Consider the following 15,523-nt stretch of genomic DNA (forward strand, 5'->3'; position numbering starts at 1 on the left):
TCAATTTAATTAAAAAATCTTCATTTTTACCTTTTTATTTTTTACCAATAAAAACTGCCTTTTCATACGACCTCATGGTTTACCGGCACAACACGTGATTATGGTTGTTGTAAAATGTATTTTAGATATAAACCAATAAACAAGCCCACAATAGCCTGCAGTGGTAGCCAGCTAAAACCGAGGCTGATAAATCTGCCCATCTAATAATATACTCTTTATATAATATGATGGCTATTTACGCCTCATATCAGCACAGGGTCATTAATCTTCATACATTCTCAAAATGTGTTCAACCTGTACGTATTTACGTCCACCGGTACGAATATGATTTATCGATTATTAATTTCTTGAATGCAGCATTGAGCTTGTTCGTTGGATTCGTCGGTTTATAATTACATTTTCAACGGTCTGAGATGCCGATGTACAAAGCAAACTATTACAACGATAACGTTGCAGATTTTATTTATTTAAGTCTTATTTTTTTGTTTATATATCAATGATTAATTATTAAATTGAATTAAAAAAGGAACCATTACCGGATAAATTTGAGTTTTGTTGGTTTTTATTCATTTAAAATTATAGGAAAAAAATGCAAGTGCATAAAATGATAATTTATAGTTGTGAATAATCAATAAGTACTCATAACTAATGATACCAGGATAGTTTTGCACAGTAATTATTTAAATGTGCTACTACACACGTAACATTAGCTTTATTGATGTGTGTAATAGTACCAAGATAATTTGTGAGATTTATTGGTAGCATTTAGTAAAATTATGCAAAATAGGCCTTAAATATCAATAAAACCGTAAACAATTCAACCATATTATATTGCTCAATCTTAGCACAATTGTTTAAAATACAAGTTGCCATAGTCATTTGATTTAAGTTCGATTACTATAATTAAATATAATTTGCATAATTATCGTATAATTTATTATTTTTAACGTTATTTTTTTTAATAACTCACAGCCTGTTATTATACCAGCTACTGGTTTTAGTTGCCTTGGCTTTTCAACTATTAAATGGGAAACAGAGGATGTCGATATTTCAGCGACGCGACGATAAAAAAAATATTATCTCTATTTGTACAGATAAAATAATTATAATTGACCATGAGGTAATTTTTTTAATATTTTAAACCTCATTTACATCGACTACCGTTTAATTTCAATATTATACGAGCGACATAAAAATGTTAAACGTAAAACAGGATCTTAGAATCATTAACAGAATCAGAAAAATCCAAGTTTCTCATGTAATTGAAATTATTTGGCATACTTAGAATTTATCGACTCCGACAAGTGTAACCAATTTGAAATGATTATTTTGTCAAGGCAATAACAGTTTCATAATAAATATAAATTTCGCAATTATCCACGCTAGTTTGGTCATCTAGACTTACATAGTTTGAATACTATCACCATATTTCAGCCGTGCAAGTTTCCCATCAATTAATGGAACAGGTTACAGCATCGAGTGCTTAATACGTTGATATATTAATCATTTCCCACAATAATCGGCAGAACGCATCAGAATTAATTTTAATACCCAATATCAAAACAGAGACCGATAAGTATCTCACTTTTATTATCGGTCATCCATCTGCTCTCGAATCACCCTCGAAATGCCACGCGTTGTGGGAAAACTTTAACCGCACCGGAACCCTTTACCTCACCTTTAATATCCCTGTCCGTGATTGTTGGGCTCACAACGAAATACTTATTGCCGACCCTAAAAGACCCTTCGTGCACAGTGGGGCAAAATAGGTGGTGGGAGCGGACGAATATATTTAGTACTAAATTATTGATTTGTATAAGGTATTAATGTTTAGTTACTGTACGTATTTACAACATGATTTGTCTTGTCTAATCACTTTGACAACCTACAACAAATTAGAAAATTGTTTAAGGCTTTTAATTTTTAAGTTTAGCCCATGGTGCGATTTTTCTGACGCAGTACTTGTCTACTAGTTTATGGTTACAAGGGGCTATTGACGTTATAAAGTTTTACTCATGTGTTAACTTCTTTCAAGCTTTTTATTTTTCGTTTATTATTGGATCATTCCTTATAGACGCTTACAAGTCATTGGTTCATAAATGTTTTAACTGGTTTTCTCAGAATGTTCAAGATTTTTATGAGGTATGAAAAGATATAAAGTAATACTTTAAAAGGGTAATACGAAATCAATGATATCAAAGCATTGTGTGCCACGTTTTGTGAAACCTTTGGCTCAGACTTACAGTTGAAGAAGCTGCTTATTAACAAACGTAATTACAAAAATATGATTAACATCAAAATGATTGTTGATAGTCAAGTAAAGAAATAATCCGGGGCGTAAAAACGGTTTTAAAAGTATTCAGCGACTGTAAATCCAGAAAGCACCGACCGTAATGAAAATAATAATCCTCCCAGTCAGCTGATACGCCAACGTTGATTATCAGGATGATTTATTTGCAAATGCACGGGAAGACTGTGTACACGAAGACAGCCCGGCACTAATTAAACAACCGGGCTGAGTACTGTCTATGCGTGGCGCAGTGACATAAACACGGATTAGCTGTTTGAACAAGGTTTGATCGGATTGACGGCAAATTAATTGTGCCACATGACGGTGGAGTGGCTTGTGCCGGGGACCTTCTGCAATCCGCTTTCGCTAAGCTGACTGGTGTTTGGCGTACCCGCCCGCTGAATGGGATTACGTTTGCCGTGCGGGTCCTGAGCGGGCGACTTCCTACCGCACGTCACTACCCCCATGCCTGGAAACGTGGATATTTTTTTTAAAATCTGATTAAGCTTTAATTTTCCAGGTTCCAGTTTTTCTCAGCAAACATTTGAATTTTTACTGTTTTACTATGTAAAATGGTTTTTCAGTGGGTTTAGAATTTTAACGTAAGGAGTATTCATTGAATGTTTGAATTTGTATAAAAAATTGATAAATCGTGATTCATGGTTAAAAATATGAAATAACAAATATAACATATTTAAATTAATACGTAGAAATAAGTTTTTTAAAGTAGCCAACTTGAATTTTTTTCATTATACAATATATTTCTCAATATTTCTCTCGGATTATTAAAATTTTAAATAATGAAATAAATTCACATAATTTTTTTTACAGTATTACATTTTTCTATCCAATATTTGAGTTTCAAGTCATTTAAGATATGTTATGTTAGTGGTGAATTGTGGATTGACTATAAATTTAAATTTCAATTATGTGTATTTGATTGAGTGAGCAATTGTTAATCTTGATCATGACTTGTGATAATGTATTATTTAAAATGTAAAATATAATTATCTACTTTCCAAATAATAATTTCGAAAAAAAAAATAATTTTGTTTAAATTTTGGCCCCTTAATTCTTTTTTATATAAAAAGTTAATTTTATTTTTGTAATATTAGTGTACAATGAAAATATATGTTGAAAAGATATAAAGTATTACTCAAAATGGTAAATTTGCAAATCATTTCAATAGAATTTAAAAATTTATTAGCATTAACAAAAATAATAAAAAGAAATATATACGAAAGTACATAAGTAATAAAAATGGTTCACAAGTGTTTATTATTATTAATTTTTCAAAGTCTACATATTAAATAGTTAATTTTAAAATAAATATGAAAAGTAATGCATGAAAACTTTTACACATAGTATTATATGTAATCAATTTTATTTTTCTAACTATAAATATACTATATATATTTTAATTATTTTTTATGTATTTTATTATTATTATTATTAATTTTTCATAGTCTATAGATGAAATAGTTAATTTTAAAATAAATATGAAAAATAATTTATAAAAACTTTTACACATGATATTATATGGAAAAAAAACTTTCTAAATATTAATTTTTTTTTATGTATTTTATTATTATTTCTAATTTTTCAAAGACTGTAGATAAAAATAGTTAATTTTAAAATAAATATGAAAAATAATTCACTCTTACGCATGATTTTATAGGTAATCAATTTTATTTTTCTAACTAAAAATTTTAAATACATTTTTTCTTAGTTCGTTATATTACATATAAGATTTCAGATTGTTTCACTATTTTTATTATAAACTTGTTGAAAAAAAACTTTCTTAAGTATTAAAATTTTAATTATTTTTTTTTTCTCGTTATTTTTTATAGTAAAATGTGTTTTTTATGTTTTTAAATAAAGTTTCTATTTGAACGTTATTAAATTATTTACTAAACTGTTAGAAAAAGTTGATAATTTTGTAATTCTGTCAATTATTAATCAAATAACTCCATAATAATTCAAGCTGTTCATTTTTGAATAAACATTTGAATTACAAAAAACACAAAAATCATTTTCATAAAAAAATATTAGCTTTCAGTTGTTTTCATTTGTATTTTTTTTTCCAGGTCATCATCATCTTATATTTAATTTTTTGTTATTAGAACAAGTGTATTATTAATTTTTTCCCAATTCAATTTTGTTTTTATAATATTACTTTACAGATAAATTTTAAATTTAAAATCATTTCCATATTTAAATTAGACAATTGAATGGAATTTGAAATTCTTTCACAGGCAATTCTGATATGTTTCATTAGGCAAATGAATTTACCTTTTATTTATCTTTTTCAGGGTATAATTTTGAAAAAGCTGAAATATAACGTTAACTAACTGAATTGCTTAAATATGAGAAAAAATAGTTTTTAATATTCAGTCAACTGAAATTAGTCTAAAATGTGTAAAAGAATAAGTTTACATATTTTCATTCTAAATTAGTGTTATATAAACAAATTTAAGTTGATAAAAAAAGATAAACCAAATCAAATAGAATCCAAAATTGGTCTTTGGATGAATTTGTAAAATGTATTTTTTTCAAAAATTATAAAGCTTCTTTTTTGTTATTGTTTATAACGTTTATTAAAAAATGAAATATTTATAAAAAAGTGACAATTTGGTTAATTTTTTGTTAGCGTGTTGATTATTCGTAGAAGTTAGTGTTGTATTTTTTAAAATACCATTGTTTTTTCAACGATTTAGTTAAAAAAATGCCCCATATGTATTTTATAGCACTAATTTGATAATTTAAACATGCAAGTGTAATAAATAATAAAAGAAGAACATTTAAAACACCAATATAATAGAAAGCTTGAACTAAATATCCAATCATAAGTACAATGTATCAAAATTGGAAACTAAGCTAACAAAACAAAATAATTTTGTTTGTTTATTTTAATTTACTACGTTTACACCTGCACGTAAAGCTGACAGGAGGTGATATAGATAACACCATAATATAAAACCCTTATATTTAATGACGTTAATAAGTGGTCATTAATGAAGTAATTATCAAAACAAATTCATTAAGTATGATTAAGAACAAGTAACAACAACGAATATCTACGTGCGACATTACCTTTATTAAATAACATGTTGTAAGCTACAGTTGATGTAAGATAGAAAATTGTTATTATTTTATTACAGCGCCATTAAGGAAATTTATTTTTATTACTTATTATGGTATAAAATTGTAACATCTCAATGTAGATATACGTATGCGGTTGTGTTGAAAAATATAGCCATTAAATATAACAATAAACGGCAGATAATCAAAGTTTATCAGTGGCGATTGTTTATGTTATTCAGTTACTGATTTACATTTAACAATAAGCGATCACCACGATACAACGGCAGTCACCGTAAAAAGAAAACTATAAACTAAAACAATCATAAAATAAATCAAGAAACAATAAATGCTTAACCGGATTTTTACGCCATTGTATATGTCAATAGTCCACCCGTAATTTATTGAAGACTGTTCTGTTATCTAGAAGTATTATCAGGAAACAGAAGAAGTAGCTTCTTCGCCCACCATATACATTTACTTTTTGTTACACCCATTGGCTCAGACGGTCCGCCTTGTATTGGTTTTCAGTGAACGATTGGAAATAATTTATGGCTGTCGTGGTTCAAAACGAATTGTCTCTTATTGTTTTTAATAAAGGCGACACCGCCACAAAACCAGCGTCCGTACAAAATTCAAAATGACAATAATTATGGCAAGTGCACCTTGTTTGTACCTAAATCAATTTTACTGCAAGGTATCTTTAAACTACAGTTACCATAAATTAACATAACACGATAGCCTGCGCAGAATGTATAATTGAAACGTGTTACTTGTTATTACCGAAAATACATAATGTATACGATTCATCTCTTCACGTCCCTTCGACGTAACGCGAAACAATTCCAGTATAATCATCACAAAATTATATAAAAAATGCGTCTTTTTAATTTTAATTGCTCGCTTTTATCATGTTGGTATTGCGGCGACTTGCAGAAATAAATAATTCATACCTCAAATGTTTTATTAATATGAAATTGTACATGTCCTTCAGTAAATACGTTCATGGCTATCTTTGCATCTAATGCATGCATCGGGTTTTGTACTTATATCACAAAAAAACCTTGTACAAGAATTATTCTATATAAATAAACATTTCTCAGCACAAATCACGGTAGGGACCTAATAAAAATCAAATATATTCTGTTCCAGGCAGGAAGTATTTGCGTTTCACACGTAACTGTAGTCAGTCATTTGTTTAAAAATATCAGAGATTAAACTTGCCAGACATTTTTTTTTCTTGTTTACCGGATGATTCTCGAAGTGCATTGTTATCCTAGCGAATGTGAATATTTGTTTATTAATATATTTAATGTTACATGGGTTGAAGTAAACTTTCTTTCAAGTCTTGACAGGACTATATTATTGATATTTCCCTCCCTGGTATCTGATGTGATCAAAAATGATTTACTCATTTTCCTGTTTATTAATACTGAAATATTTGGAAAAATGAATCCTAGAATACATATTAAAATACATTATTAACATAGTTACCAAAATTTGTTCTTACTATCTGCATTTTTCAGGAAAACAGAGGTAACAATATCTTATAATCATAAGATTTTTGAAAACTGTTTTAAGAAAACTAAAAAAAGTGCTAAACCAATATTAAATTATAAATATTAAAACACCCCGGAAAAGTAAGGAACAAATTATTATACTTTAAATAAGTATATTAATTATTAAAGTTATTATTTAGCAAAATTTGGTCTATGTTGACTTGAAATTTTTGCTCTCTTATGCTCATCGAATATTTTGTTGATTTTTACCAACAATAATCGAAATTCAGCATTTTTCATAAAAGTAGTATCAGTTAATCTCTTTTGATAACATGAACTGAAAAAGGTACTGAACCAATTTTAATTGATAGACATTATAAACACTCCGGAAAAGTAAGGAACAAATTATTATAATTTGGCAAAATGGTAGGGTTATTATTTAGCAAAGTTTGTTCTATTGTGACATTTGAAACTTCAGACTTAGCCCTCTTAATCTCATCGAATTTTTTGTATATTTTACCAACAATAACTAAAGTAATTAAAGAGTAAGTAGATAGTCGAGTTAACTTGAAATGGAAGTAAACTTTAAGATTATGAATGATTTGCTATCAGCACTTTTCAGGAAAGCAGTATCGCCAATCTCTTTTGATAACATGATCCTTGTAAATTGTTTTGTAAATACTGAAAAAAGTGCTAAACCAATATTAATTTATAGACATTAAAAATACTTCGGAAAAGTAAGGAACAAATTATTATAATTTGGCAAAATGGTAAGGTTATTATTTAGCAAAATTTGCCCTATTGTGACATTTGAAACTTCAGGATTTGCCCTCTTAATCTCTCGAATTCATAGTTTATTTTACCAACAATAACTAAAGTAATTAAAGAGTAAGTAGACAGTCGAGTTAACTTGAAAACGAAGTAAACTTTAAGATTATGAATGATTTGCTATAAGCACATTTCAGGAAAGCACTATCGCCAATCTCTTTTGATAACTTGATCCTTGTAAATTAAGGAACAAATTATTATTCTTTGGAAAAATGGTAGGGTTATTAATTAGCAAAATTCGCTCTATTTTGACATTTGAAACTTCAAGCTGTACCCTTTTATTCTCGTCGAATTCTTTATTGATTAGTAACAAGTACTTAAAGAATTAGTAGACAGTCGAATTCACTTGAAGACGAAGTAAACTTTAAAATTATCAATGATCGATGTGATCAGGGTGTAAAAGCGACGGAACACATTTACTATCAGCATTTTGCAGGGAAGCAGTATCGTCAATCTTTTCTGATGACATGATTCTTGAAAAATGTTTTGTGAAAACTGATCAATGTAATTATTATTTAACAGAGTTTGTTCTATTTTGACACTTGAAACTTCCAAACTTTGCCCTCTTAATCTCATCGAATTCTTTGTTTATTTTTACCAACAGGAACCGAAGTACTTAAAATAGACAGTCGAGTTAACTTGAAAAGGAACTAAACTTAATATTATGAATGATCGATGTGATCAGTGTGTAAAAGCGACTGAACACATTTTCTATGAGCATTTTTCAGGAAAGCAGTATCTGTAATCTCTTTTGATCACATGATGCTTGTAAATTGTTTTGAGAAAACTGAAAAATGTCCAGAAGCAACATTAATTTAGATATATTAAAAAAACTAAAGGATTATTACACGATGGAAAAAGATAAGTTTATTATTTCTATTTTGACGTTTTTTACTTCAAGCTTTCCTCGAATTTCCTTCCAACAATTTCCCTAAGTACTTAAAGAATAACTTTGGTTAGACATTTGGTAACCTGAAAACTATCAGCATTTAATAATAAAATGAAAAACAATTATTTGATATTTATTCTACAACAAAATAGTAATGTATTTACAGTTTATGAGATTCTAAAACTATATAAGTAAAAAAGTAATTTATAATAACCATAAATATTGAACATATATGTACTGTTTAAAACATTATTACCAATTAAAACATCAAAACAACTACAGAAAAATTCACACGATACATATTTGTGAAGCAGCTTCTCTAATTAATTTCTAACAACAAACCAAAGATCAGCCATTCTAGACTGCCATTTTCAGAACACAATTATTCAAATTATCGTCTGGAATCGTTATTCATTATACAATGCCTTGGCATTTTTCTGAGATCGTACGTGCATTTCCATGTTCACACAACTTAATAGCTTCATTCAACAACATCGGAGAAAAAAAAATGAAAACAAGTTCTGAGAAAGTGAATTATTGAACTTGTATTCTTTAGCTGTAACAACGCATTTTGCTCCATAAAAGTGATAATAAAACGTGTCACGCAAATTATACGAGGCATCCGCAAAACTGCCGCAATTAATGTTGTGTGTGCCTCATTTATGTCATAAATTAGCATTCTCTGTTTTATGAGTAACAATCATTTTGCGGTTCACTGAACAGATAACTCTTTGTGTTTGTTTAATGTAATTCAATATGTTTTTGTAAACTTTACAATTAGTTTAATGAATAAAATATCTGTGAGATTAAAACGTCTACGCCACTGCTGGGCAAGCTCTTAGAAACACAAGGTCCTTGCTACTAGCTAGAGTCGCTCCATATATTTGGTCCAATATCGACGACACCCGATGACAGACTTGCCATAAACGTAAATTACTTACCACAGAAAACGTACCGCTTCTATGGCCTGCCCGGATGAATGTATCAGGCTATTATTAACTGTCCACTGTAAGAAGCCGCCATTGATAAAGCTATCTAAGAATTTAGAAACACCGATTTGTATACGTTCATTCTACTCTATTTATTAATCACTTGTAAATTGCCGTTTAAGTTAATTAACACAATTAACGTTAAAGTATGTCACCCTTTTGCATATGTTCATTAGGTAGTTTGATCTTAATGTGTTTTTCAACAGTCCATAACAACCACGGAAACACTCAATGACATTTGTTGAATAATTAGACTATTTGTTCAACGCAAACTATTATGTGGTAGTTTCTTTAATTTAGATTATGTCGTCTCAAATGTCCTCCCTGTAGTTTTACCTAATTTAACAAGAACTGGACACATTGGTGGTTGTGGTGGTGTCCAAAATATTGATCAAATTATATTTTACGGTTGCCTATTTATAAGGTTGATATAAAATGTAAATTTATTAACAATTGTAGCAGAATGTATTTACAATTCAATTAAATATGCATATGCAAACAGGTAGACTAATAATAATTATTATTGTAATAAAATAATATCAACCGTACGCAATTTTCTAATTAGTATATTAAACTCGATAACACATAAGATAACAAAATTTAATTTCATGCCGTTAATTAAGTATTCATGAGATTCAATAATTCGGTTAATATAAAAACTCATTACACTAAGTGTATTATATTTAGTTGTTTTATGTATTTATAATATTACAATGTTTCCCATGCACCCATAATTACTTATTACTAATTAAATCCTCTCCGACGACCAACCAGATCTATAAAGCCATAAGCACGTTTGATTAACTGGCGTACCAAGTTATGGTACGTAAAACTTGTTTAACTAAACGTCTATTTGAACCGAGATTTATTTGTTACCGGGACAAATATTTATTTTGAATCGACAGCCAAATATATTTTAATTTGGCGATGAGGGTAACAACCACGGAATGTGACCCATCGCTGGCATCTAACCTAATTAAAATCAGAACCGTAAATTTTTTCGGGTTGGACGTTTTTTTGCCCATTTTGTGTCCCACATGCTACATCAAAGTCACAACAAATAGTAATAAACCGGGAAAGCATCGTTATCTCGGCGAAATCTTGTTTTTATAAATGGAGACGTTTTATTGATTAAGGTTAATCAACGATGCGCATATGTGTATACTTTAAACAGTAGATAAATTAGTACTGATATTAATTAACATATTAGTTTCAATTTGTTGGGAGACTATGGATTTTTTCATCGTTAATGGACACTTTTGCATTTAAATTTGATATTAAATGTCGCGACATTATTTAATATAACGCCACTCGGGCTCAGAGCTAATAGTTTTGGGCTATAGTAGCAATAAAATATTTTATTTATGTCAATAAGCAGTATAAATTAGCTATTATTGTAATGCCTCATCCACACACGGTTTAATGTTTATTAATCTTGTTAATACCAATTTATTTTTGTTTCAGATTTAAATTCAGACTACTTGGACATGACCTTTGGACGTTCTCCAGGTACTCCCGGAATGCACGGCTCCAATCAAAGGACGAAACGAATGAGAACATCTTTCAAGCATCATCAGCTGAGGACGATGAAATCGTACTTCGCAATCAATCACAATCCTGACGCGAAGGACCTGAAGCAACTGTCGCAGAAGACTGGATTGCCCAAGAGAGTTTTGCAGGTAAGGCCGCAGTTTCAGCAATTCGAAAGTTCATGATTAAAACACATTTGTGAAAGCTGCATTATCGATTCACAACGAAAACGTTCAGTCAATCCGGCAATGATTAAAATTTGTGCTGAAGCAGGTTATCCGGGCACGCGGCGTATTAATTCGAATTGCGAGCGAATAAGCCAACAACGGACGGAACGGAGGAGTGCAAATTCAGCTCTTTTCCATTATTCCATTGATAAACAATCAATCCATCGGAGCGTAAGGCCGCCAGCTCTAAAAACTGGGCCTATTAAAATCTTTCACTCGGCTGAGGTTGTTTGTCTTAAGCTCTCGTTAAGGTTGCAGGCCCTAAGGCTTCGATATTTCAGCGAGACGAGCGCTCGGTGATTTGTAGCAGCACATAAACTCCTTATAAATAATACTAATGACAAAGAAGATTGAATTACCTTTTGGCCACACATTAATTCCGCCCAAAGTTTCATTTCGACAGCAGTCATTGATAAAACTGTTAGCGGTTAAGAATTATTGGTCTGCGTTCGGACGGATACATGATAAAAAGTAGGAGTTTAATAGTCACATGCCACTAGATACTGTTTACCACGCAATAACTAATTTTCTTACTATTCTACATATAATTAAACAAAATTATTGTCTTTATTTGATTATATATTAATAAAAATACCTTCGTAGGTTCTGTGAAAACAACACAAAAACCATTTTAAAACAAATTACATTTTAAACAGGGCGTGTAATTATCAAAATTATTATTATGCTTATTTTAAGAAGATAATTCTGTCGGATTAAAACGTGAACAAAAAAGTAATTGAAATAAAAATATATTTTTTTCCTTTAGTAAAATATTATATATTAGTATTATTATCATCGTCCTTTTTCAATAAGTTTAGAAACCCTAATTGGATTTAATATTTAATTCATACTGTAAATTGTTAGATTTCCTTACTTTATTTAATTTTAAAAACATGCATCAGTACAATTATGTATATAAAGATGTTCTAAAAGAATTTTCTTTATATAATTTGATACAAAATTTTAACGAATATATTGTATTTGACCTTTTATGTATAATCTTTTATTCTTATATTTCTTTTTATGTACTTTTTAATAACAAACGAGTTTTATTTAGTTTAGGTCTTTTTTAACAAAATATTATTGAACATTTTATTGAACGAATATTTTGGTCCACAAATCATTGATTAATCTTAATATAATTATTATTTAATAATTATTAAAGCTTAAATTTCTGAATATTTATCAAAATCAATGATAAGTATTACAGGATAGGAAAAAGTTTCAAGTTTTCTCCATATTAAACAGAGTCCGTAATTGATTAAGTAATATTTAATTAATATTTCAAATTTTTAATTTTTTTACTTGATTTAATTTTGAAAATATGTAATAATGTAATGTATAATAATATATAAGTATTTTGATAAACTCAATTATGGAAAATATTATGGGATGAATTTTTTGGAGAAGTACTCAAATTATCAATTCATCTTAATATAATTATCATTTGATAATTATTAGAGTATAAATATCAGAATATATATCAGAATTAATGAGTATTATATGATAGGAATAAAAAGTTTCAAGTTTTAATAAACTCTATATTAAACTGAGTCAATAATTGGATTTAACAATTAATTAATATTTCAAATTTTTAAATTTTTTTATTTCATTAAATTTTGAAAATATGTAACAGAGTAATTAAGGTTATTCTAAAAGTTTTTTTCTACATATAATTTGATAAAATTATTATAACAAACGAGTTTTATTTTATTTAGTTTTTTTCTAACAAAATGTCATTATTGGACATCTTATTAAGTGAATTTTTTGGAGAAGTACACAAATTATTAATTCATCTTAATATAATTATAATTTGATAATTATTAGAGTATAAATATCGGAATATACATCAAAATCAATGATAAGTATCACATGATAGGAATAAAAAGTTTCAAGTTTTAATAAACTCCATACTAATTAAACATATTCCGTAATTGGATTAAATATTTAATTAGTATTTCAAATTTTTAAATTTCTTTGCTTCATTTAATTTTGAAAATATGTAATAGTATAATTAAGCATGTAAGGATATTCCAAAAGTGTTTTTCTACATATTATTGGATAAAATTATTATTACAAACAAGTTTTATTTGATTTAGGTTTTTTTAACAAAATGCTATTATTGGAAATCTTATTAGATGAATATTTAGAGAAGTATACAAATTATTAATTCATCTTAATATAATTATAATTTGATAATTATTAGAGTATAAATATCAGAGTATATATCAAAATCAATGATAATTATTACATGATAGGAATAAAAAGTTTCAAGTTTTAATAAGCTCCAAACTAATTAAACAGATTCCGTAATTGGATTTAACATTTAATTAATATTTCAAATTTTTAAATTTCTTTATTTCATTTAATTTTGAAAATATGTAATAGTGTAATTAAGCATGTAAAGATATTCGAAAAATGTTTTCCTACTATTATTGGATAAAATTGTTATTACAAACGAGTTTTATTTGATTTAGATTTTGTAACAAAAAGCTATTATTGGAAATCTTATTAGATGAATATTTAGAGAAGTACACAAATTATTAATTCATCTTAATATAATTATAATTTGATAATTATTAGAGTATAAATATCAGAGTATATATCAAAATCAATGATAATTATTACATAATAGGAATAAAAAGTTTCAAGTTTTAATAAGCTCCAAACTAATTAAACAGATTCCGTAATTGGATTTAACATTTAATTAATATTTCAAATTTTTAAATTTCTTTACTTCATTTAATTTTGAAAATATGTAATAATCTAATTAAGGATATAAGGATATTCTGAATGTATTTTTCTGTATATAATTTGATAAAATGATTATAACATACGAGTTTTATTTGATTTAGATTTTCTCTAACAAAATGCCATTATTGAAAAATCTTATTACATGAATTTTTTGGAGAAATGCACAAATTATTAATTCATCTTAATGTAATTATAATTTTATAATTATTAGAGTATAAATATTAGAATATATATATCAAAATCAATGATAAGTATTACAGGAGAGGAAAAAGTTTCTAGTTTTAATTAACTCCATATTAAACAGAGTCCGTAATTGATTAAGTAATATTTAATTAATATTTCAAATTATTAATTTTTTTACTTGATTTAATTTTGAAAATATGTAATAATGTAATGTATAATAATATATAAGGATATTTTTTTGTATTTTTCTACATATAATTTGATAAAATTATTATAAGAGTTTTATTTGACTTATTGGAAATCTTACTAGATAAATTTTTTGGTGAAAAATAGAAATTATTAATTCATATTGATATAATTATCATTTGATAATTATTAGAGTATAAATATCAGGATATTTAACAAAATCAATGATAAAATGAAGGATAGACTAGAATTTAATATATAGTTAATATCACAAATTATTATATTTCTTTAGTTTATTTAATTTTGGAAATTTTTATCAGTGTAAAGTACAAATTATTAATTATATTATATAATTATCAGGGTACAAAATCAGGATTATTATTTCTTTATCTTCGTCTATTTTTATATTTCATATATTTTATTTTTTAACAACTGACAGATTTTGATTTTGACCAAAAATACCATTAGTAAAACATTTTTTGACAAATTTTTCACAAATTATTTAATTATTTAATTTAATAAACAGGATAAACTTCATATTTGACTTACTGGTACATAATTGGATTTAATACCAAAGTTATTGTTACAAATAACATAAAATATAAATTATATTAATAGTAGTCCAACTCATGGATATAAAAATAATAAATTCCTGGAAACGAATCATTTAAATTGGGGACACTTTTATTTAACAGATGCATGCATCTCCCCCCAACTCCACCGAATAAATCAGTTAGGTATAACATAAAGCGTGTCCTGTGTGTGCGTCGAGCTTTTTATTATTTTTATTTTGGATATGTACAACTGTGACCAGTCGTTTAGCGTAATTAAGAAACTGCAGCTTGTGCTGGTCTATGAAACTTGAAAAGAGTTCAAACAAGCCGCATGATGCATTAGGCTGGGTTGAAGTTGCCGGCCCGCGAATCTATCACTCGACTGAATCCTTCGTATAGTCGCCCACATTAAACGTCGTCTAAATATACTAATTGCACGGGCGGAGTTAACGTATACACCGTACAATTTGTAAACATCATTTTAAAAAATATATTTTCCTGGCGACAAATTTA

General features: G+C 27.5%; 1 protein-coding gene across 5 annotated transcripts in view; it reads left to right on the forward strand.

The window, feature by feature from the left end:
• The window catches only part of LOC109603894 (protein apterous), a 128,090-nt gene that overhangs the window by 104,952 nt on the left and 7,615 nt on the right, over nucleotides 1-15,523 (forward strand). For all 5 annotated transcript variants that reach the window (XM_049963502.1, XM_049963503.1, XM_049963504.1 and 2 more), the window contains one exon: nucleotides 11,041-11,255. In XM_049963502.1, coding sequence (XP_049819459.1) covers nucleotides 11,041-11,255 — 215 coding nt within the window. The remainder of the gene's footprint in view (nucleotides 1-11,040; nucleotides 11,256-15,523) is intronic.

The sequence above is a fragment of the Aethina tumida genome, chromosome 2, assembly GCF_024364675.1.
Source record: "Aethina tumida isolate Nest 87 chromosome 2, icAetTumi1.1, whole genome shotgun sequence".
NCBI classification, from domain to species: Eukaryota; Metazoa; Arthropoda; class Insecta; order Coleoptera; family Nitidulidae; genus Aethina; species Aethina tumida.